This window comes from Notolabrus celidotus, chromosome 4, assembly GCF_009762535.1.
Source record: "Notolabrus celidotus isolate fNotCel1 chromosome 4, fNotCel1.pri, whole genome shotgun sequence".
Classification (NCBI taxonomy): Eukaryota; Metazoa; Chordata; class Actinopteri; order Labriformes; family Labridae; genus Notolabrus; species Notolabrus celidotus.
In genome coordinates, this window is record NC_048275.1 from 16,657,889 (window position 1) to 16,684,036 (window position 26,148).

General features: G+C 40.1%; 1 protein-coding gene across 1 annotated transcript; it reads left to right on the top strand.

Annotated features, from left to right (window-relative positions):
- Window positions 1–246: 246 nt before the first annotated feature.
- LOC117811491 (coiled-coil domain-containing protein 6-like) lies at window positions 247–24,247 on the top strand. The gene is made up of 9 exons (XM_034681810.1): window positions 247–720; window positions 3,234–3,383; window positions 5,819–5,947; window positions 8,773–8,876; window positions 10,833–10,993; window positions 13,902–14,058; window positions 16,714–16,814; window positions 18,663–18,784; window positions 22,647–24,247. The coding sequence occupies exons 1-9, from the start codon at window positions 466–468 to the stop codon at window positions 22,845–22,847; spliced, it is 1,380 nt and encodes a 459-aa protein (XP_034537701.1). The 5' UTR covers window positions 247–465; the 3' UTR covers window positions 22,848–24,247.
- Window positions 24,248–26,148: the final 1,901 nt, after the last annotated feature.

The following is a 26,148-nucleotide window of genomic DNA, read 5'->3' on the forward strand; positions in this document are numbered from 1 at the left end:
CTGAAAGAGAAGTAAAAGCCATTACCTGTGATTGTAATGAATAATAATATACATTTTTTAAAACTGACCTTATTTTTTATTTATTTTTTCAGTGGCCCTTGTCCTCTTCCGTAATTTTGCTTTGATTTTGTCCAAAAAAAAGATTTATAAAAAAGAAAAGAAAAGGACATAATGCCACTAAATGTATTTTTTGTTTGTAGCCCTTCGTCGCTCTCTCCCTCGGTTAGTAATCCAACCTAGGGTGGAGTAAAGATGATGAAGATGTTTCATGTGCTGTGTCAGTGATGCACTGGGGTGGTACTGGAGACAGCCGTGTGGTGGTGCTGTGCCGACAAGCGTGAGCAAGGTCACAGTGTACCATTGTGCTGTCTGCGCTCCTCAAACGCTGCTGCAGCTGCCGTCCCCTCCTCTCCTCCTCTCCTCCTCCTCCTCTCTGCTCTCCTCCACACTGTCGCACACACAGCCATGGCGGACAGCGCAAGCGAGAGCGACACCGACGGAGCGGGGAGCAGCTCCGCCACCCCGATGTCGTCCTCCGCTTCCAATTCGGGGAAACCGAGCATAGTCATTTCACAGTTTCGTTTGGAGGAGCTCACGAACCGCTTGGCCTCGCTACAGCAGGAGAATAAAGTTCTTAAAATTGAGCTGGAAACGTTCAAACTAAAGTGCAAAGCCCTGCAGGAGGAGAATCGGGACCTCCGCAAAGCTAGCGTCACCATTGTGAGTAACGTTAGCCGGCTAACTAGCTGGCTAAAGCCTTTCCCCCACGACACCTATATGTTGCATTGTCAGTCAGTTAGCTAGTAGTGTTGCTTCTTATTGTTGCTAAATGTCAGCGTTACCACCAATAGTGTGTGAATCTTAATTTAAAAACAGCGTGTCAATGTTGTGCTAAAGCCTCCCCATTAGCTTGTTGGATATCTTGCTAATTTGATCGCCAGTTGTTTGCTTTGTTTTGCTTTGCGTTGCTAACCTTAGCTAACATTAGCCCAACAGCTAAGGCGTTTTACCATCACGATGCAAGTTACTGTACTGCTGCTAGCTTTCAGATCAGCTGGACACTCACTGCTTAGACATTGTCACCACGTTATGGGCAACACGGATACGACAACGACTGGAGGATATATCACCCAGTATGAGCATTGGCATGGGCCGATGCGTCATATGTCTACATGCTGGGTTAATCATAAAAATGTGTAACCGATCTGCTGGATAGATAGGGAAGTATGCAGGCCAAACTTAGCGAGCTAGTAAAATGCCAGGCTCATATTATGGCAAGTCAGCCACAGTTCAGTCAGTCAGTTAGTCAGTCAGTCCTCACCAGTGGTGGACAAAGTACACAGCTTCATTACTTCAGACACAGTATAGATACTCCAGGTCAAATATTACTCCAATACAAGTGAAAGTTGTTATGTCAAATTATTACTCGAGTTAAAGTACTGGAGTACTTCCTTTTAAAAATACTTAAGTGTTCGAAGTACTTCTTAAAAAATCTCAAAATGTTGTATTTTCACAAAGAATGAGTGCAGTCAAGACATAGGAGTACATTCAGGTACATTATGTTTATTTAGAAACCATTACTCGAAATGTCTACCATGGAATAAAAACAGCAACTAAGTTAGTCCAAGCACAGACAACTTAGTTTGAAATGTTCATCTGTAGTGTAACAAACGTTACCTTATTCTGTCAAATTATTACTTGAGGGTAAAGTCCTGGAGTACTTCCTTTTTAAAAATATTTAAGTGTTCAATGGACTTCTTAAGAAATCTCAAAATGTTACTTTCACAATACATAAGCGCATTCAAGAATACATAGGAGTAAGATAAGATAAGATAATCCTTTATTCTTCCCACAACAGGGAAATGAAAGTGTTACAGCAGCAGAGTAGACATTGCAATACAGGATAATGCAAACAAGAGCATATAAAATAGCAGTTATTAAAAAGTTATTAGCAATTAAAGTTAAAGAAGAAGAAATATCTTCCGACGTATATACACAACTAAATAAGTACAATTACAAATATTTACAAAACCAGTGACGTGGTGAAAAATGTGCACGGATTTGTAGCATAGTGTAAAACAATGTACAGAACTGAGAAGATGAGTTGAACAACCGTATTGCACATGTAAGAGAAGAAGGATGGGTAATTATTGCACGTTAATAAATAGATGGGGGAAATATTGCACATGAGTCTGTTTTGGTGAGGTTGTTGCTATTGGTTGTAAAGTGTGACCACTGCAGGAAGGAAAGACCTGTGGTATCTCTCCGTGAGTACATTCTGTAACATTCTGTTTATCTAGAAACCATTACTAGGGGGGAGGGGACATTTCAAACAATACGTATCATTGATATGTGGCCAAGATATGGCCATGGGTGCTCAGGTTATAGACATCATTACCACCTCTAAATTAACTGCCTGATCTGAGTGAAATTTGCTCTGTGTTTGCTTCACGTTCAACCGTGGAGACGCACGATATACAGGTACGACTAAACCACTGAGACAAACAGAACTACACAAACACATTTTACTGTCTTAGGGATCAGATTTCACAAAAGACAAGGAAATTTATGAGCTTACTTCAAAGCAAAAGTAGTGAGTAACTAGAGTATTGATAGAAATTGATAGAGTGGAATTAAAAGTAACAAGTTCCCCCCCAAAAAATAATACTCAAGTAAAGTACAGATACTCAAAAAATGTACTTAAGTACAGTACTCAAGTAAATTTACTCTGCTACTGTCCACCACTGGTCCCCACTCCATACGGTTTCACTTGCTGTTCGCTCTACAATTGTCACTCTCATTATCTTTAACTATTGTCCAAATCTCCCAGCTTGTAAAGCAGAGTTTAGCTCGAGGTCAGTGAGGAATGAGGATACAGAATTTGATACTGGTGCTTACAAGGGCACTCGTATCCCCACACTGTAATGCTAGCAGCTTTAACTGTCCTAACACATTGCCGATGTCTCACTCTTCCCCTCACTGTAAGTCATCCATTACAGCAATATCTCTGAGTCATTAGGGAAAAGTCTGCTTCCTCTTTGGCCAACAGACCTCACTGCAGCAGACTTTGGCTGATTGCTGTATGTGTTTGCAGGAGTGGTGTAGTGTATGTGCAATGTAGTTGGTTACAAATTAATAAAGCTACAAATGTGGAATTGAAACTGTTTGATTTGGGTATGCACTTTACTTACATTTGCCTCATCCCCTGTCTTTCATTTGTCTTTCTCCTGCAGCAAGCCAGAGCTGAACAGGAGGAAGAGTTTATCAGCAACACCTTGTTTAAGAAGATCCAGGCCCTTCAAAAGGAGAAGGAGACCTTAGCGGTCAACTATGAAAAGGAGGAGGAATTTCTCACCAATGAACTGTCGAGGAAACTCATGCAAGTGAGTGATGTGAACAAGATGGGCAAATACGTGTTTTTTAAAACTCTCTGTTTGCCGTTGTTTACATAAGGCACTAAGGGGGAAAGATCAGTTTGAACCTTCACTGTGTAAGATGACTCGTCATGTTGATGGAGACGATGGCTGTTTTCGAAACCGCCTACTATACTAGCAGTACGTACTGATTTGGCCAAAATTCAGTATGTCTTAAGTAGTATGTGAACAAGAGTGAAATCTGCTGTATGCCAAAACTCTCCGGATGTCTACTGATTCAGGAAAATTTCTCAGTATGCATCGAACCAGTCTGCCTCGCGTACTGTTTCCCACAATGCACAGCGCTCGTTCTGTTCTTTTCTCTTCTTTTTTTGATGGGGGGAACTCAGTTTTTAGGTGCTGTGAAAATTATTAAATGCCATATAAACCACTTCCTAACTTTTTAAATCATAAGTGGATGCTAAAGAAGCAATTTCGCTATCAGCTTGGCCGTTGTTTACTTCCACTTTCTGAAACCAGAAATCCAGTGACGTCTGGTCCAGCGTACTGCAACACAGATCGAACAGAACAGTCAGACTACAGACTGAATTCAAACGCAGTATGTAGTTAGTAGGTAGTATGCAGCAGACCGTTTCAAAAACCGCCACTGTGTTACTGACATGTTTGCTTAGTGCTCAATTATGCAAAGTTTTGGCTGCAGTTTTGTCAAGTGTGCTCAGCTCAAGCTATCTGGGGTTTGTGCCTATGCACACAACCCCAAGAGGGTGCAGACGCTAGTCCATTATCATCAGCTGTATTGGTACTTGCCTGGAGCCTGGAAAGGCTCAAGATGACTTCAGTGCGCCTGCTAGCTACTCCTAATGACTCTCAAATTACTCTCCTCCCGTCTGTTGGTTATTTGGTTCAGTCTGTTTTCCACATCTTATTTTCCCCGACTGCAGAGTGCACAGAACAAGCGCGCACGCTCTCACACTTTTTCGATGGCTAGCTGCAGGGCGACTAATGGTTTGTTGATGTGCAGAAGTGGGAAAGTGTAAGGGACACATCATGTAAATGCCTCAGCAGACCTTGCTTTAGGTCAAACAGATGAACTTTTTAGCACTTTTGTTATCTTGCCTTCTCAGTTAACATTGAGCAGACACACTGGAGCCTCTGCATGTAGACTTGGCACTTCTGATGAATGCCCTTTTAGTGTACACATGTCTTCATGGGCATGTGTTATTCTCTTGTGATGATAGAGGCAGAACTGAGCAAATTTATTTTAATGGGTGTGTAAATGCTCCTGTGGGGAAGGACTTTTGTAAACAGTTTTGTCTGAACTGTGTTTTCCCCACCATTACTTTTGATGATGCACTTTTTTACTTGACTCATCAAAACTTGACTATCCAAATGGCTCCATTCTCTCAGCAGGCATTTGAATCAGACCCCACTCCCTTCCTCCCTCCCTCCTTCCCTCAGCACACTTTATGACCTTTACATGTCACGTTCAGCCACAATATTCGCTCTAAATATAAACCGTATATGTTGTCGAAATGCATGTGACAGTGAGGGGAAACACCTTCTAAGCAGTTACTTCTACATTCAGCAGTCAGTACACAGAAGCTGTTTTGTTATTGTTCGGATGTGCACAAGTTGCCTCGGCTCGCAGGGAGAAAAATATCTCTGCAAGATGTTCAGAGGCTGAAAAATTGATCATTTTTTTATGCAGACTTCAGGCATAATTGGCACAGCACAATTGGGCGGAGGCCTGTCATATAAAAGCTGTCAGATGTTTTGATAAATGGGAGTCACATAGTATGAAAACAATTCCTTAAAATTGTTGCCGTCTTAATTAGGAGAGAAATGAGTAGTCTGGGTGTGGCAAAACCTGCTGTTCTGTTCTCTCGGCCAGGAGACTACACGGCACTTGTCTCTGTGTAAATGCAGTATGTTAAAGCAAACTGGTGTTGTAGTTGTCCCTGTTAAAAGGAGCATAATGGAAAGGGTTATTTTTTTCCCTCTAAAGTCTTTCCCTATGAATGAATTAGCATCTCTTTCCCTGTAATGAGTAATCACTTATATAATTCATCACACAAGCCTCCTATTTAGAATCAGGGCTGAGCCGCACCCTTTCTTTGCATTGGGAAGCTGCCAAAGGTGGTTACTTTGGTTGCCAAATCATTATTTCACTCTGTTGTTTCTTCTGGGAACTTTCACCATGAATCCAGTAGAACTGTAACCTTGGTTTCCTGTTTTGCTTTACTCTCAACATGCAAGTTGAATGTGATGACCTGAGACCAGTGTGTGTTTGGTCACTGCGGTCATCAAATACTTTTTACGTGACTCACCGTCATTCTTGCTCTTCTGCCTATTTTCTCATCCCCTCTCGTTTCATTCACCTCCTCCCCCTTTTTTCTTCTGTCCGTTCACTGTCCTCTCCTTCTTTTCTTTTTTTCCCATCGTAGCTCCAGCATGAGAAGGCGGAGTTGGAGCAGCACTTGGAGCAGGAGCAAGAGTTCCAGGTGAATAAGCTCATGAAAAAGATCAAGAAGATGGAGAATGAGACCATCTCAAAGCAGCTAACTCTTGAACAGGTATGTTTATCGTGGTGAACAAGAATGAAGCATCCAGGTTGCAACATTTCCCCAAGACTCGTGTGTCCAGTCATTGTGGTTGTGTTGTAGCCAAGTTTTGTAATTCTTCCCGCTGAATGAAGCTGGAAAGAACATTTCGGTTTGCGGCTGAGTTTAACCCGTTTTTGACGAGCCCCTCTGTATTCCCATAATCCTCCGATGACAGGATTTTTCTGTATATGTGCACGCATCCATCCCTCCTTATTCATGAGTGTTTACGTATGTATCGGAGTGATCCCTGACCAATGAAACATGGTCTGATTTCTAAAGATCCGACTTGTCACCACTAGGGCTGCAACTAACGATTATATTTGGTGTTGACTAATCTATCAATTATTTTTTTGATTAGTCACGATTATTAGGCTCAAGTATTTGAGGGGTGCATGAGCCTCTCCTCACCACAAACTCATCCACATGCCTTTGCTTAGCACAACTTAAATAGAAGGAACAAAACAGAGTATTGTTATTATTGTATTATTTTGCAATGTTAAGGCTATATATATATCATGTTTTATAACAGTGCAGTAAGCTAAACAAATTATCACTGATTGCTTACTGCGTAAATATAAGGGATGCACCGAAATGAAAATTATTTGCCGAAACATATTTAGACATCTACAGGTGCTTTATTTAACTCTGAGATTTGTCAAGTTACTGCACCTGACAACATGCTGCTTCCTGTTATAGCCCTGTCAAAATAAAGTTTGTAACATAAGGGGACATTTATTGTGAAGGATTCTTACGGAACGTAATGTTTATCTTCAAAGTAGCTTAGTTAAAAGTTAAAGGTGACATATCTCGCTTTTTTCATCAATATATATTGGTCTAAGAGGTCCCCAAAACATGTCTTTAAAGTTTATGCTCAAAAAAACACTTTGAAATCAGATTTTGGTCTGCCTGAAAAGCCCTCTTCTTCAGTCCTCCTCAGAACACTCTGTTTTCTCTCTGACCACGCCCCCTCAGGAAGTGGATGGGCCTCGGCTCTCCAGCACGTTGATCTAATGTTTACATGTTGGCTGAATATGCATGGCTGCTCATAGATCGCGTTACTTCAACCCTTTGAATCTGATCCAGAATCTGATCCTGACGGAGAGGCGCCTGTAGCAGGACCTTTCTGAACGATTGGTCATAGATTTAGTGTTTCTTGTTGTTTTATTTATCAGTATGTAGACGTGTGTCTTGGTACACAGCTACGAACATGTAGCTATGTGGTTATGCTAACTAGCGCTAGCACTTATCCATGATAAATAAAAATCATCCACTAGATCTTCAAATCTGCAGACGTGGGGAGTAAAACCGACCTCTGCCAGAAAGGCAGCAGGACCTTTTATGAAGGATTGGTCACAGATTTAGTGTTTCTTGTTGTTTTATTTGTCAGTATGTCGACGTGTGTCTTGGTACACAGCTACAGCTACAGCTATGAACATGTAGCTATGTGGCTATGCTAACTAGCGCTAGCACTTATCCATGATAAATAAAAATCATCCACTAGATCTTCAAATCTGCAGACGTGGGGAGTAAAACCGACCTCTGCCAGAAAGGCAGCGGGACCTTTTCTGAAGGATTGGTCACAGATTCTGTGTTTCTTCTTGTTTTATTTGTCAGTATGTAGACGTGTGTCTTGGTACACAGCTACAGCTACGACATGTAGCTATGTAGCTATGCTAACTAGCGCTAGCACTTATCCATGATAAATAAAAATCATCCACTAGATCTTCAAATCTGCAGACGTGGGGAGTAAAACCGACCTTTGTGTTTATTAAGACAGCCTACAACTAGCATGCCTCCCTCCTAAGCTCCTTGTTAGCACACATTTGTGCAGGTAATGAAAAACGGAGGGGTGATTCAGTATTATTTTATACAGTCTATGGGCTGAACAAGCTCCGAGCTCTGACTCCGTGACAGACAGGATATTGTTGTTATGTAACAAAAACACGGAAGTCTGAAACGGCTCGTTTCACACACATTTACAGAAAGGTGTAGAAATCAAAACAGGGGCAGAATGGATTTTTTTCATTCTCGGGGGGTTTGTAGACATGCCAGCACATATTTCAGGTAAAGAACCATTAAAAAGTCAATTTTGCATGATATGTCACCTTTACAATATGTACAGTTGTTCATTTAGCTTCAAGTCACAGCTACAGACATCGATCCTCCACGTTTTGGACTTTAGAAAACCGAGTTTTAACTCACTTTGAAGCAGGTAGAGCCGTGGTAACAGATGAATATCCCTGCATCGCGAGCTGCTAAGTGTCTCTGCTCTGTGTCACAGCGGGTAACACAGAGAGGAGGGGCGTCCGATCTATGTTGTTGTCTGTCCCATATCACTGTGCTACGCTACTATGTTTCCCTGCCACTTCACGTATATCACGCATACACATGGTTGGCCTAGTTAGCAGTGCGTCACCACAACTTTCTGTTTTCGGCCGTGTTGTTTCGAAGCTACATTTTCCACGTCAACGAATTTTGGTAGTCGACGTAATCGATTATGTCGACGAATCGTTGCAGCCCTAGTCTCCACCCTAATTAGTAGCTTACGTTAGCTTTAAGATTAATTTTGCATCCGTTTGAATAAGAAGCATCTTTATAGATCCATCCTTCATTTTTCTGCAGTGACTCTCAGAAGCAGGCACAGCTCTGTAGCTTCATGAAAGTTAAGCTCCTCTGGACAGAGACCTTGAGTTTGCAGCTCGGTGTACTTGTATGCAGCTCTCTGAATGCCTTTCAACGTCAAGGTTTTTGTGTCTCTGAACGTCACTCTCAGCTCCCTCCTTTTTATTCTGCAGTTGAGGCGGGAGAAGATCGACCTTGAGAACACATTAGAGCAGGAACAAGAAGCCCTGGTAAACAGACTCTGGAAGCGGATGGACAAACTGGAGGCTGAGAAAAGGTGAGGAACGATTGAATAATGTGTTAACCATTTCAGTATTCAGACACAGTGTGTAGTTGAGAATCACTGAGAACTATACTAAAACACTGGAAAGCCAAAACTCTTTTGTAGTATCACAAAAGAGACAAAAGCTCCTTACACGTTGCATTTGTGCAGCAGCACCCTAGCGAAGCTCTGCCGTCACTACTCCTTTGTACTTGGACGCTGGACTATGCTGCGGTACATTATCGGTGTCCCAGTGTGTGATTTCACATTGTACTAGAACGTTGTTGAAGTGTGAGAGGCACCTTCTTTTCCCCTATTACACCTTTGTTACTACATTCAACAGCAGTTCAGAGAGGCAGACCGGCTTCACCCCACCAGTCTGCCTCCATGTTTTACACATTGCAGAGGAGCAATGTTAAAAAACACAACATGGTCGCACATTTCCTGCCAAGAACTCTCAACTTGTAAGAGCCTAAAGGTTCTTGATCAGTATCATGTAGCAAATTATGTTATATAACTCTTATAACTGCTACTAATTATGATAGCTGAAGACAATTAAAAGTGAGAAACAGGAGTAAGTAAATTGTAAAGTTTCTATGGGAATTTATGGGAATTAATGGGAATTAACTGGGAATTTAGGGTAATTTAATGGAAAGGTATCATATCCAAGCATAAATATGTTTTGTTATAAGCAGACATCCATCTAAAATAATACAATTAAAACAGATGTATCTCTAAGTAGAACTTTATCAAGTGTTAAATATTTCATTGAACAATCTATTCTTTCATTGAAGAACAAAAACATGAATGTTGAGTTAAATATTACTCATCCCCCCGACCCCGCCCATTCAAAAATTAACAAAAAATGCAATCCTAACAAAGTCCCATTCAAAATGTTAAATGAAAAGAGCCCCTCCCCCTCCAATAAAGTCACATTCAACATGCAAATAAAAAAAGCATCTTCCCTCAAGCTTCTCAAGCCTAGCCTCTGCAGGATTCTAGAAATCATCTGTGTATGTGATGGAGGAATGCACAGTGCATGTAGGGGGCGTGGTCTCAATAGCCCTGCAGTAAGCGGTGTGCTCTGTGCATGTGATTAAGGAATAGCATAGATATTCAACTGTACTTGCATGAAATCTGGTTGTTTTAGTCAGGATTATGCTTAAATATATTTTCCCCAACTATATTTAAGTTCCCCATTAAGAGCCAACCTTCAATTTAGTAAATTCCTGGTTTATTCCCATTTATTCCCATAGAAAGTTTCCAACTTTGAAAATCCCCGGAATTTTTCAACCCTATGAGGAAGTCCTCATTTATTGGTTTGTAGCAAAGTTAATAATCCAGTGCTTTCTACTTCTTCTCGAAGCTTTCATCTGTGGTTCATGCCTTGAAGTAATAATCAGTAACTTAGTTTAACAGTGTGAGCACCTTATGGTTGATATAAAACCAGCAACGTTACAGGATCATTCTCAACGCTGTTAAATTTTCCACCACTGCACATTTTGTGAAGTTTTTATTACAGATATCTTGGTACAAGTGTTTTAAATATGCACACTATGTTTATTTTCCACTTTTCTGTGCTGTGATGGATTTGCACACATAAAATGCCGGTCTGGCAAAAAGACAAGTGACTCAGCTTTGCTTCTGATGCAGAGTTAAATTACCAAGGACTGACTTGCAGCAGCTTTTTGGTTTGGATTACATATCTTCACATCTTCCGGGCGATGTTTTATTAAGATTAAATTACAGTAGGTCAAATAATTATCCAGAGAAATATGATCATATGGGATTTTCTAGTCGATTTAAATCAGCCCTTTTCAACCTGAAGGCAGCAAAATATATGATTGAGGGTTTTTCTTATATTTTATATGTACTGTATGTTTTTTCTTGCACAAAGCTTATCATTGTGTTCTTATTCTCATTCAGTTATAACATTCGAGTACTTTTTTCTGTTTGCTTTTCTGAACCTAGAATCCTTCAGGAGAAGTTAGACCAGCCCGTATCAGCTCCACCCTCCCCAAGAGACGTTTCCATGGAGATAGACTCACCAGAGAACATGATGCGGCATATCCGCTTCCTGAAGAATGAGGTGGAGAGGCTCAAGAAAAGCCTGCGCACCACTGAGCTGCAGCGTAAGTGGCCTCTCAACCTGTCGCATGACCTGAGGGAGCATGAGGCTCCAAGTGTTGATTAAGGATGTGATTAGTAAAACTGATCTTCTGATTGGCTGCAGGGGTTGAATTCACTGCACACGCAGGCACGGGTTGATTTCCAAAGAGCAGACAGAACAGGATACTTTTTGGCCATGTCTGACACAGTTTACATCCTCAAGCTAGTCCAGTTGCATCTGTAGACGCTCAAAGATTTATGAAAAAGTGAGACTGCAACACAAGCCACGATGAAAGTCAGTGTTTGTCTTCTACCAGCAGTTCCTCTTCTCCTCACAGGCTCTCAATTCATCTTAGCATATTGTTTTTGCTGACATGTTTCAAAGCTGCTGGTATGTTAACATGGAAAATGGACTGTTTATAACTTAAAAAGGTTAATTTCCTTTCCGCCTTTAGAATTCTGTCTGCATAATTTCAGCAAATTAAACCAAACCACACTCATGGCCAAATTCCACCAGATCCGTGTCTGGTCCGTCTCCGATCCGTCACGGCACCGGATCTGATAGGTTTCTATTCTAGTGAATCTGTAAACTCCCACTGGATCTGCTCCGTTGCGTTCCGACTGCGTCTCTGATCCGGCAGGTTGGAACGCAAGGGATCAGATATGCAAGAGTTCTATTTAAGCCAGATGCCGGAGCACGACGCATCAATGTAGCACAGAGCAGATGGAGCGAGACCGGAAGCCAGGCACCAAAACAAAATTAAAACATCCGGTCAATTTTCCGAATAAAACACTCTGTTTTATTGTTAGATCGTTTTCAACTTAAGTATGACAGCAAAATGTCATTTTGAGCGGAGCCAGGCCTGGAGTCAACAGGTCAGAGGTTTTCAGAGGACCATAAAGACAACATGGATGAGGAGAGGAGGAGAAGAATCCTTGATTCAGGGATTGCCGTGGGAAAACCTCAGGTCACATGACTTTAGATGTCCGGTGGTCCCACAGACATATTCCTCGTTTATATTAGATGACATCTGCACATACAGACACATGGGGCATGTTTTGATGTTACATGCCGCCAGGTAGAATTTACTAGAATCTTTGTTTATTAGAAATTATTTTTTAAAACAGCTGAAGCTGAAATGTCAGAATGTTCGCTGTGATTAAAGACAAATATGATATAAATATTAGGACTGTTAAAGTAGTTTTAATTAGGGAGGCATGATATTGAATTTTTTGCCGATATCCGATATTTTTTTTCTGCACACCTAATTGTAGAGATCATCAATTCCCTTCTGTATTATTAGCGTACAGTATTAATGTGATACTCTTATCACATTTGTTATGTAATATTCATTTTTTGTGCATAATAAGAAAAATACTTAATACTTAAAACTGCATATTTATTTATGACAACTGCTTTCATACAAAATTCATACAAAAAGATACATCCTACTTAAAACTTGGATGATGCTCTCCCTGAGACAATCATAACAAAACCCACAACCAGGGCAAATTTGGCCAATTTCACATTTTACATAGTAAGTAAACCTGACCTCTGTTCACAGGGAACATGTGAAAAGTGCAACTGTACAGCAATTAAACCCAAATTAAATAAAATGGTTTACTCTTTGACAGTAAATGTGCCTACATTAGTCAGCTACATGTACCTTACAGACTGCTGCTTAAAATCAAATTTAACTTAAAACATGAGCCCAACATGTGTGCAGCAGCCCATTATTATATCGGTTAATTATATCAGCTGTGTATTGGTGTGTTGGCCAATATCCGATAGTTCATTTTAAAGCCAATATCGGCCGATACCGATAATTTGACGATGATATTGTGCAACCCTAGTTTTGATTTCTCCTTTGAAAGAGAAAGTCTGATCAGACAGACAGGTGATAAAACTGATTCACTTGGAACTCCGACTGTACAGTCAGTTTCTGACCTGGTTTATTAGTTTATGGTGTATCAGTGAAACGGCATTGAGAGGTTAGACTTTGATCAGGCGTAATAAAGCATAATGAGTGCGATAAAATTGCGATAAACTGCTCTTTTGCCCCAGACATAATCAGGTTATAAAGAGTACAACAAAGTCTGCTTTTCAGGCTCTTAGATGTTGCTTGTAACACTGCAATGAATTTGTATAGCAAGGATTTTATTATTCATACTAAGGAACTCTGTCTAATGTGACATATTAATCTTATAGATCGTTTGATGAATACTTGAGAAATCAAAATGTTAACACTTTTATGACCCTCATCAAAACATAAGGCTACTCAGTGAATCTTGAGGACGGGCGGGGAACGCATGTGGCACCAGAAGGGGGAATCTACCCTGCAGTATGAACTGTACTGCACCTAAAAACCACAGATCTTCATATGTTACGGGTGTTGCTAAAGCAGATAAGGTGCAGCACTAAAGCAGAATCTTGTTTGTTGTTCAGACAGACAGAGGTGTTGATTCAGCCTGATGTATTGCAGAGAAATTAATTATTAAAAGGGTGTTTGTCTAAACACACCGGGGAGTGTAGGCAAATACAGTTGGGGCCCTGCTTCAATTTGACCACTAGAGGGAACTGTTAGACAACTTTTGGATAAAGTGTGAGAAGCCAGATCAAGCAGTGTCAGCACTGTCACTGAAACAAAAAGATTGTGCTTGTGTTTTAAGAAATCAGTGTGATCCGTTCACTTTCATTTATGAAAAGACATCAAAGAGCTACTCTAACAACCTGTATACACCCAAGGTCTTTTAAGGGTGTACCTTTGACAGCACAGTTTAAAGATGATGTCATTTTTCAATACATTAGTCTTGACATGACATGACATGCATTGTAACAGCTGTTGTTGATGCATGTTGAAATACAGTTGCTAGAATGTGACCTTAACACTAGTTCAACAGATGCTATTTGTTTTGCGCGTCTCCTTTCAGACACAGAGAAACGTGCCCAGTACATAGAGGAGGAGCGACACATGAGGGAGGAGAACATCCGGCTGCAGAGAAAGCTGCAGAGAGAAATGGAGCGCAGGGAGGCCCTGTGCAGACAGCTGTCAGAGAGCGAATCCAGCCTGGAGATGGATGATGAAAGGTAGAGGATGGGGACACACAATACAAGAGATTATCTATACAAGGGTCACAACAAAGTGAAGTGTACAAGAGAGGCTTCCTTGAAGGATTGATCAAGTGACTTTTGTACAACAGTTGTCAGTAGTAGAGCAGCTGCAGATTCCATCTACACCCCTGACTGTGCTGCTTCAATGAAGGCAGCTCAGACCTGTGTTAATGAAAAGATGAAGGAACAAAAGAGGGAGAAATGCAAATAACAAAAGGCATTTGTGTCCCCTCAGTGCACTTCACTTCCAGGAGGCTGTCTTAAAGGCTTTCACTGTGATTGTCAAGGGAACAACATGCTGTCCATTAAGCTAAGCGTCATAAAATAGATGTTTTTAATCTCAACGACCTCTGAGATTGCTTCAGACAGCAGTGTCTGCAAAGGGAAGCAAATAAAACATTACTACTTTCCCTTACCAGATCTGTCTATATCTTGGTATAACTGAATAGCTATCAGGTCCATGTAAAACCCTTGTTTGAACAGCATATTTAAACTCCTGTCCCTCTCCATAAATGCCAACATCCATTAACCTGAGAATTGAGGAACCAAAGTGAGACACGGGTTATCTGAGTTTGTTTGTTGGCTCAACAGCTTGACTCAAGGGACACAAGAGTCTCTGTTCCTTCTCCCTTAGTAAGAGGTTACCTATCAAGATTAAATATTGTCAATATCTAATCAGTACATCTTTATATTGGGTATTGCACTGGCGCTCTTGTAATGTCAATGTGTCCCTTTATCACTTTATTACACTTGAGTGTTGTTTTTCTTTCCGTTCTTTGATGCATCTTGTGATTTTGTAGATGGATAATTCTTATAATATAACATTCTTGGGCACTGTTATTCACTTTTTTTAGATCATAAAGATGTTAAAATAGTGATTTTATGTCCATTTTGTTTTGAAAGAGCACGTGATTTATGTAGTTTCCCTGTTATGACCCAAGATATTTTGCCCTCAGCAGTAACAAGTCATTTTAAAACAGGAAAAACCAGATGGAAAGTCTCTGAGAGAGGTATAAAAAAAATCACAGACATTCAGACCTGCATTAAACATGACTTTTCTTTTTCTCTCAGCTGTCGGTAAAAATATCCTTTCTTTGAAAACTTAGGAACTTTGAGAGCGCCTCACATACCAGAACATGCTGAACTGAGCTTTTTGATACACTTCCTCTAAAAAGCTATAAATAGATTCTTCAGACTTAAGTTATTTATCAATCAATCAATCAGACTTTATTTATAAAGCGCTTTTGCTTACAATGGCATTGTAACACAAAGTGCTATACATAAAAACAACCTAAAATAGAATAAATTAAGAAAAAGATCCCAGCCCCGACCCCAAACCCACCCACAATCCTAAGGTTAAGAAAACAACATAGGCAATAATAATAATAAAAACAATAAAAATACAATAATTAAATGAAAAATACAAAAACAAGTTGCTGAACGAACTGAGGAAATACTCTCATGATATCTTAATGAGGAAACACTGGAGGTAAAATAAGATGTTAAAACTCAACACAGGAAATTAAAATCACCGAGATAAAATACATTTCTAAGATAATCAAACACTAAAATATTAACCTATTAAAAGAACATAAGATGCTATACTTAAAATAAATAGATAAGTACATAAATAAATAAAGTAGAATAAAAGTGACTAACATTTTAACTAGATAATAAATGAATAAATAAAACTGTTAAGAATAAAACTCAGTTAATAGCGAGACTAAAAAGGTAGGTCTTGAGTTTGCTTTTAAAAATGTTTATGCTCTGGGCAGCCCTCAGATCTTCAGGTATGGCGTTCCACTGGCGTGGGCCATGATAACAAAAAGCTGCCTCACCGTGAGTCTTAGTTCTTTCTTTTGGTACAATTAAAAGTCCACTACCTGAAGACCTGAGGGCTCTCACTGGCTCAAATGATAAAAGCAAATCTGATAAATAAGAAGGGCCAAGACCATAAAGAGATTTAAAAACAAATAGAATAATCTTAAAATCTATTCTAAAAGATACTGGAGGCCAATGTAGAGACTTTAAAATTGGTGTGATGTGGACTCTCTCTCTGGTCTTTGTCAGCATTCTAGAAGCTGAGTTTTGGAGCAGCTGAAGCTGAGAGATGTTCTTTTGGGGAAGACCGGACAGAAGAGCATTACAAAAGTCAATTCTTCAGGTTATAAAAACATGAACTAGTGTCTCTGCATTGGCTTGAGAGAGAAACTGATGCACTTTGGCAATGTTTTTTCAGGTGATAAAAAGCCTTTTTTGTTATCTCAAAGATCACAACCAGGTTCTTTACCTGCTCACATGGGTTTAGAGCCAGTGCTTGGAGTTTGGTGTTCAGTTTCTCCCTCTGAGGTCCAGTACCAAAGACTAAAACCTGAGTTTTGTCCTGGTTGAGCTGTAAAAAGTTCTCTGCCATCCATGACTTAATATCTAAAATACAGTTAAAAAGTGTGTCAATCGTTCTTGGGTCATTTCTGTGTAATGTTTATGCAGCCAAGAAAAAGAAAAAATGGAGCAAAGCATCTTTTAGTTGGTATTTATACCAACTAGTCTAAGTCAATGGTACAATTGATGAATTGCATATTTCTTTTACATTTTGCTGAAGTCTCATTATCTTCTCATACCATCCTTCAGGTACTTCAATGAGATGTCTGCACAGGGCTTGCGAGCGAGGACCGTGTCCAGTCCCATCCCTTACACTCCCTCCCCAAGCTCCAGCCGACCCATATCACCTGGTACGTATGATTAAGACGGCAGTGTTAACACGACTGTTATCGAGGGAAACTGGGTCAAACGGAATATGTGGCACCTTTTCATATCACTTCATATGACTTGTTGCCAGAAGATCAGCGCTATGTTGTTTCAAATCTGGAGCAAACACTGATTGGCAGTCAAGTAAAAGTCGGTCAATGAAACCATAAATGTATATTCCCAGTGTAATTGGCAGAGACATAAAAATGATTAACCTCATTCTGTGTCCAGTCAGATCCTCAGGGGAATCATTAACGCTTTTGTGCTTGCATTATCAGTGCCTTGCTAAAAGTCATTCACTTTTCCTATTTGGGTTTATGAAGAGTGTCGAATTTGTAAAGGGAAGAGATTTATTTAGTACACTAACTCACAATTGAACAACAGTCAGATGCTGAATAACTGATTACAACCCCTTATAAAAACATTTATAAGCTATCTTGGTTTTAAAAAGTGTTGTGTATAATATTAAGAAAAGAAAGAGCCAACAGTTCTGCTCCTTTGTTTACATTGTTACAGGAGTAGTTGTAACGAAAAGCAACTTAAAATGGATAAAGCGATGGCAGCTTTAAAATGTGTTTGTACCTGAGAGAGCAAAAAATGCCCATAAAGAGACAACAAAAATATTAAGAGGGAGATATTAGGGAAAATTGCATATCTATGTTAACACATTTGTGCTATTAAAAGACATTTTTTAGTAAACCCAACAACTGTTCTTTTAATTTGAGCATCTGGTCTAAACCCTGTGTGTCTTTTATTCCCAGTGTCGTACTGCTGATTACTTTGCGGGAGAAAATTGAGCCGCTCCAGGCCCACTCTGTGCGATTCAGCTAGAATTAAGATACAACATTAATGTTTAACTAATGACAAGACAAACCTCATGTGTCAGAGCGCTGCCTTGTTTCTGCTCCGTCAGCTACAAATTGCATTGACCCGTTGGATTTTAGGTCTGAGTAATCCTGGAGCAGGTGGACAGCGAATTTAAACTTGATGAACAGATAAACTCAGTAGTTAAAACCAGTTTTTATCATCTGAGGCTTTTATCCAAAATTAAATCTGTTGTATCTTTTAATGATTTTGAGCGCTTTATTCATTCTTTTATCTTTTGACCCGTTTGGACTACTGCAATGAACTTTACACTGGCATTAACCAGGCCTCCCTCGCTCGCTTACAGGTAGTCCAAAACGCAACCCACAAGCATGAATATATCGGCCTCGTTTTCGCATCCCTCCATTGACTCCGTCCGTTTTAGAGTTAATTTTAAGATTTTAATGTTTGTTTTTAAGTCACTACATGGTCTGGCACCTCAGTACATCTCTGACCTCATAAACATGTACGCCTCCTCCAGAGCACTGAGGTCTGCTGATCATGTGCGTCTCGTGGTGCCAAAAAGCCAACAAAAGACGAGGGGTGACCGAGCTTTTTCAGTTGTAGCTCCTAAACTGTGGAATGAGCTACCCACCCAAGTCAAAATGGCCCCACCCTGGATACTTTTAAATCACGTCTTAAAACTCATTTTTACTCCCTGGCTTTTAATACAGCATGAGAGGTTGTGTTGGTCTCTGTTTATCTTTTAATTTACTGTATTTTAAATTTTACTATTATTTATTTCTACTGTTGGTATTTGTTGTGCAGCACTTTGGTAACCTTGTTGTTTTTACAATGTGCTATATAAATAAAATGGATTGGATTGGATTGGATAGGTGTTAAGTACAGAGATGATGCTCTTGGGTCTAAAAACAACCAGAGTTTGATTTCTCGTTGAATATGAAGACTTGTAACAGAAGGGAAACACAGCATGTCCAACTTGCCATTCACATCCATCCTCTCTTCAGGTCTCTCATATGGCAGCCACACAGTTGGCTTCACCCCCCCAGCAACGCTGTCCAGAGCTGCCATCTCCCACTACAACACCCCCGCCCTGCACGTCCACGGAAGCTCCTCTCACTCCGTAGCGGTAAGTGACATTCCTTTGACCTAGACATCTGGCAAATTGTGGATGTCTTTAGGATCTCATTGTTTATTTGTACAACGGCTTCTTATTGCTGTGTAAAGGTGACTTACCCAGAGCTCAACCATTTGGTACAAAGATTAAGGACTCCAGCTCTGTAATGCTTTTCAGAATTGTGCTCACTTCACTTGTTGAAAGTTAAACTTAAGTCTTGCGTCAGGCACATGAAGGGGTAAAATGAAGCCTCTCAGCACGTGTTGGTATTACATTTGCGCTACTGGATGAGTTGACATTGGTTTATTATTGTGTTCTTTAAAGTGACCTCAGTAAACCTCTCTTCACACTGTGTGGGTGTTAACATTTGCAAACTTTTAACCTGCCAAAGATAACAGACTTGTTCCTGACACAGTTATTGTTGTTACATCACACAGAACGGCTCATGTCTAACAGTGATGCTAGGAGAACTTATTATACCTCATAAATGTCACAAGGTTCAGTCGGCAGGGCATTCATCTCAACAATAAGCTGCTGATTACTGGATCAGCACACCTTATTGGTCACATCTACTTCCTTATTATGACCTTTTATATTTTTATTAGTATTTCTTCCTAGGGTCATGGTCCATTAAAGCCTCTCCAGACTGTGTGTTCTCCATGTGAGGATGAATGTGAAACCTACTTCGATAGTCTGTGGTTATATAAGGTTATATCATAAAGGAGGGCGAAAAGTCCCTGTGTTTATCTCAGCCGTGTTTTGCTACATGCTAGATTTCTTAATATATTGCAGTCAGGCAGTTTTATGAATGCACAAGTGCTTTCAAAATACTAAGTTGAATAATCAGAAAAGAGACTTTTTAATAAGAGCCAGTGTCTGGCTAAGTCTGGTCATACTGTACCTTCATATTCTCATTATCAGCCACTGTGGGAAAAAGAGCAATTGGAGGTATGTAAGAGCAGCTGACTTACTGAAGTGGTCTGCTTGTCTTAAGCTGTCCTGTGTTTGTGGTCGTGTCGAGACCCAGTTGAGAAAGTTAACAGATTGCCATGCTGGTGACCCCTGCATTGCTGAGTCTGGAGTGACACAGCAGAAAATGAGAAGGAAAGAACGACTCTGAGGACACACTTGGCACTGGATTGAAACACTTCTTATTTCTGTTAGATAGATAGGATGGTAGACAATCAGTTGAGGAGAAACCACTGTGTCTAAATAATAATTTAAAAAAATGTTTGAATTAAACATGTTTCTTTTCAGACCTGTGGATGTTTATTTTCCTCACTAACACACGCAGAGTAGTATTGATTAACCAATCAAACAAACAAACAAATGTTATCTCAGGAAACTTAGAGACCTAATGTGAATCCACCATCAGCAAGAACTTGGCAACCTTTCGCAACGGTGCAAGAAAAAGGCAGAAACCTGGAGCTGGACTAGACTCATGGTGGACGGCCATCTGTCACCACTAATGGCCCTTTTCCACCGGCCCGTCTTAGCCTTACTCTACTCGGCTTGACTCGGTTTGTGTTGCGTTTCCACGGGCTCGGTACCTTGTGTGTAAGATACCAGTTTTTTGTACCTGCTCTGCTCTGGTTCCAAGCGAGCTGAGCCGATACTAAAAGGTGACTTCGACGAACTGCCGGCCACTGATTGGTCAGAGAATGTCATCACGAAGAGTCATGAGTGCGACGCCCAACACAGGAATCAAACCCACCATTTAAAAAAAAAAAAAAAAAAAAAAGGACATCAGTACTGTACAATGTCTGCACGCAAAGTTTCTGTGTGGTTCGTTGACGAGGTCCAGACTTTTTTGGGGTCTAGTGGCCGACAAACGGATCCAACGGAAACATGTCCTCCATTGTTTGTGATTGTTGTGTTTTTGTCACGTTCAAAATGACGTGAACGCAGTTTCGCGCAGCTGTGTTATGACGACCCTGCCCACTGTGAGTCGGTACTCGGGCTGGTGGAAAAGGTACCCAAACTGAGTCGAGTCGAGTCGAGTCGTGGAATGGAAGTAGTGTAGTGGAAAAGGGCCATAACTGAGCTGAGGATGTGGGCTAGAATGAGACACAGGAAGAGAGGAGGATCGAGACAAACAGGGCAGGAACAGCAGATAATACAGACTGATTCCTGCAGTGCTGATAACAATATTTACAATAACAGTATAGTCATGATAACTGTGGCAGTTGGAGTCCACAGCACAGGTGCACCAAGCTTCTTAGGTATTGGTTCCAATAAGCAGTAACTGATAACCAAACCTAAACAGTTTTTTTTAATGTGTCACTGTGTCATGGCTGTAACGTTACGTGATTTGTGTATAACACTTCAGTGAACAGGTTGTAGCTCTGTTAGTCACATGGCTGAACAATGTAACCTAGTTTGACATGGTGATTAACTGTAGAATAAGAGTCCTTATTAACCTGCCTCTCTTTACCTGCTCATTACACCAGTTATGAAATGTCCCAGTCTAACTCACTTATTAATAGGGGAACACTGTTACAATTCAGTTACGAGTCAAAATGATCTAAAAACGACCCATGGCTTGAACCATTTTGAGATTTTTTTTTTCAGTTTGCGACAAAAAAAAAAGACTGTAGAATAATTTTTCACAAGATTACATCAAGATACAAGAACTCTCAGGTAAATAATTCAACTGATTAATCAATCAATCAGACTTTATTTATAAAGTGCTTTTCATAGAATGACATTGTAACACAGTGCTGTACATAATAACAAGTTAAAATAAAATACATTAAAAAGAAATAAAAAAATAAAAAGACCCCCCCCATCCTAATCCCAGCCCCGCCCCCAAACCCACCCAACAATTAGAGGTGTGAAAAAATATTGATACAGCAATACATTGTGATACTTTGACCTCAAATATAATATTGATATTTCAACTCTTAATATCGATATTTCTGTAATATTAAAAATTCACATTTTAGCCGAGTTGGAACTAAAACAAAACTTCAGTATTTCAAAAACATAAAGTGGAAAAGTTGTTTTCAATCAAATAGTTTTGACTTAATTTGTCCTTTCAATTTTGAGTAATATTGTGTGATTTACATATACACCATCCCTATTTTTTCTTAGTTAACTGTGTAGAATATCTCAATATATCACTATATTGTGATATCGTGACACTATCGTATCGTGACTCAAGTATTGTGATTCGTATCATGAGTATCTTGGCAATACTCACCCCTACCCACAATCCTAAGGTTAAGAACACAATTTATGCAAAAATAATCATACATGAAAATTTTAAAAATAAATGAGTGAAAAGTAAAAAAGGAAGTTGCTGAAATATCATAAATCCTTTTAATAAAACGTTTCCTCCTTCTGTTCTTTTTCCTTACTCCACCATTTCTCTGTTTCTCTCTCCTTGTGGTATTTTGTATTCATTTTTCCACTCTTTTTCTCGTGGATAGTAAGGACCTCATCTCACCCGTCAGCACTCATCCCACCCAGGAGTTAAAGAGAGAAATGACCCTGTTCAGGAACCTCTCACAGATTAGTTTTTATCTGAAACTACTCTCGCTTTAATCTTTCCATTCCTCAGACTAGAGTTGGCGTTTTCAGGTCACGACTAGAAGCTCAGTGAGAGAAACACAACTTAGACAATTAACCATGCCACCGAATGGTTTTACCTTCAGAGGTGATTCGCCCTGGAGACGTTGTTGAACAAAAGTTACTGACAGGATAAACTCTGTGTTTTGTGCATGTGATTCAAATGTAGCTTCAAGCTTTAGAATATTTTTAAAGACTTACTTTGCTTGATGTTGGTTGGACTGAGTTTTTCCACATACAGTTGACAACAAACTTTTTGAAAGTTTGTTCATTTTCCCTTTTCTCTCTCTTCACTCTCTAACAGAGGCCCTCCCCAAGAAGAAGCACCAGCCCTGACAAATTCAAACGTCCAACGCCCCCGCCCTCCCCCAACACGCACTCAGGGGCCCTGCAGGCTCAGCCTCCGCTCCCCCCACCAGCTCAGCCCATGGTCCAGTCCATGTCCTCCCCGGCAGCTATGTCGCAGCACGCAGCAGCAGCACAGCAGCCTCCTTCCCAGCCTTAACGCAACACACAGTCTCTGTCTTCGCGTGTGAGCGCGCCCACTGAATGCCACGACGCTACCGCAACAGCAGCTTCCATCATTACCAGCTCTGGAAGACAAGTTTCTTACTCTATACCAACTCCACAAAAGAATCGGCTTCAAAAAGTTTTAGAGGTGAAAGAAACAAGGCGGCGGCTCATCATCAATGAAGCTGGCTGTCTGCCAAATCCACTCGTGGCGTTACTTAAATACTCTTAAAAGGAATGGATGGACTGAGAAATGATCGCTTCTGGGATTTGTAGGCCAATTATCTTTTCCACCTTCTGTCTTGTACATGTTCTGTTTTTTTCTTTGCTTGGGACTTTAGCTGGTTGGAATTGTTGTTGTGGCGCTTCTAAGATAGCACAAACAGCACATACAGTATGTATCATGGTGGTGTTTCCTGATAGGTTGGATGTTCGGATCAATGGATGGATGTATGGCTAGGGAAACGATTGACTTGATAGATGGATGTTGATTCTTTTCATGCCTATAAAACGACACTCGATTGCAGTAATGTCCTCCACTTCCACTCACACGCCCCCCTCCTCTGTCTCCAAAGCAGTGTCAACAGGTCACCCGACCCCCGGCTCAACAGAGCTTTCATGGGTGGTCACAGAGGCGTCACAGAAAACTGCGAGGAGTTTCTCCATTATAGGGCATTGATCAAACGGCTCAATGAGCTTGCGCCACAGTTGTTTTACGTTCTGAAAGCATTCACGGCTCTGCTGCTCCTCAGTTTAAAGGAAAAGGAAAAAAAAAGGATCAAGAAGGATGGACACTGGTACATAAACCACAGATAAATGTCACCTTTTGAGGTGTTTAAAAATGTAGTCTGAGGTGTTACAACTTAGTCATGTACTCAGTCTCTACTCTCTCTCTCACTCTCTCTCTTGCTCTCTCTCTCTGGTGTATTTCTGAAAGCTTCTATCATCCTTGTGGATATCCCTCATCAGAAAAAGGAAAAAACATAATGCTCTTTACACTAAATATACATACTGCTAAAACATTCTAAATGAATGGTACTGTTGAACTAAATTTCTATGTATGATTAAAGCTCTTGAGATGACAACCTCTGAATTTGCTTGTCAGTTTTATGGATATTGTTTGCTGCTTGAGTGTGAACAGATAGGAATCCATGAGCACGTTTTTTGTAGAACTGAGAACTGTTGAAAAATAACAAAATACTCCGTTCTGAAATCATTCTTGTGATGACAGGAGACGCTCATGCTGAAGTTGACGCGTCCAAACAGCTGCTGTGTACCAAACCAAACTGTTGTTTCTGTGCGTCTTGCTTCACTTGTGGAATCATTCCAACCAAACCCCGTACATTAGTAAATGTAAAATGTCTGCCTTAAATAAATTCATACCGTTAACAGCTTGTTCTGTATGGAAAGGCAGGAAAAATGTTTGTTTTCATTTTCAAAATGAAGGAGTCTATTTCTTACACTTGATCATGTGTCTCATCATGTTGACGGAGAGTACAACGCTCATATCAAACTAATGGCGCTGAGGTATGATTTTTATATACTTCCCTCCGTGATTTCCTCCTTGTTATATGAATGAAATGATAATTTTCTGCCATGAAACTGTAAGATATTCAGATTCCTCAGAGGATGTACCCTGCAGACTGTGGAGATACTTTTATTTATCCTCTACTAATACCTGGTCAACACGTAAATATATTAACATTCATTCAATGATTTACAGATAAACTTAAATCAAATATTCATGGTCCCCAGAGGATGAAATGTAATAACTTTGACTCCCAGACCTTTTGTCTACAGTACCATCCTAACATCAGAAATGATGTATGGCCAGCACTTGAGTTTATGGCCAATGTACCTGCAAAACTAATTACATTCGCATCAGTCCGATCTGTACTTTTGGTAAAGTGCTTAGTCGTAAATGATAGCATGCTAATCTTTCAAAATGAAATAATTAACATGAGTAGCATCTGCCAGAGTTTAGGACCGATAACCACATTAACAAAGTCTGGCAGTTTCATGAGCTTAAGTCTTTGTTGTCTAAAAGCATGATTAGAAAGTAGCAACTATAAAATGTTTGTAGCTAATGAGGATTTCTGTCAACATGATCAACACTGGAGGGGAAATAAACACCACCCAGCTCAAATTCCAGCTTAAAGTGGGAATGTGACTTTAAGGAAGTGGGGGGAAACAGAATAAAGAGTTCATTTGCAAAAACAGATAGCTCCATTTTTATAAATTTTCAAAAAAACATTTATTTCTTATATAGATTCCTAATAAAGCTACATTTTCAAAATATCTCTGATTAGTAAAGTCATTTTGACTTAGTCAAAGCCACCCAACCTCAGTTGATTGATCATACCAAAAGCTAGTATAAAAAAAATGTTTTTGTTTTTTTTAATTTTTCAAAAGTGAATTAACTGTTTTTGCAAATGAACTCTTCATATGAAGTTAGGACAGACACCTACAAATCCTTGTTGATATTAAACCACAACCCAAAATCATAATTTAAGCACAGATCACGCCAGGTTCACCATATGATCTGCACATGAGTCTGAACAGCAAAGAAACTTCTACATGCTCTTGTTTAGTGATTTTTTTTTTGCAATGCTAGAACCCAAGGGTCATAACAACAAAGCAAAATAAGGTTCAGTTTATTCTAATCAATCTAGTGTCTATCAGCGGACCAGTGAAGTGGACTGATCAACCAACAGATGTATGATGTAACACCTAGAGCACTATTGCTAACTCTGCCAAACACTGAAAAAAATACAATCAGCTATCCTGGGATGTACCTGTTGTTTCACATCATGTGATAAGACTCAAACACAGCAGCTCTATCGACTCTTGATTCCGTGCCAGGGTCCAACTTTCATGCCCTGGCCATTATGGTCATAACCGGTTTTAACTTGCTGAAGACATCAGCATTTCAAGGATCATTTCACATTGTCAGCCTTTAAATTGTGGATGTGATAACCTGTGGCGGGATGGATGGCAGCCTACAGAATACATGGCTTCTCACTGTCTCTACAGGAAACTGCTGCCCATTCACAGGAACTCGCCGCAATCAAAACATACCCCCCGTTGTACGATTGACATGAGTGTATTGTTGGCCGGAGACTTGCTGAAAGTTCTGATACACTAATGTGTTTTCCTACTGTGTTGCAGTGTTCTCTCTTGCAGCTGAGTCCAGAAACCTGAACTAATCCAAGCAGGAATCTAAACTGGAGGCTCAGGGTGACCATGCAGTGTGCGAAAGTGCCCTTTGACCTCTGTGGCTTTATGGGGGTGGATGT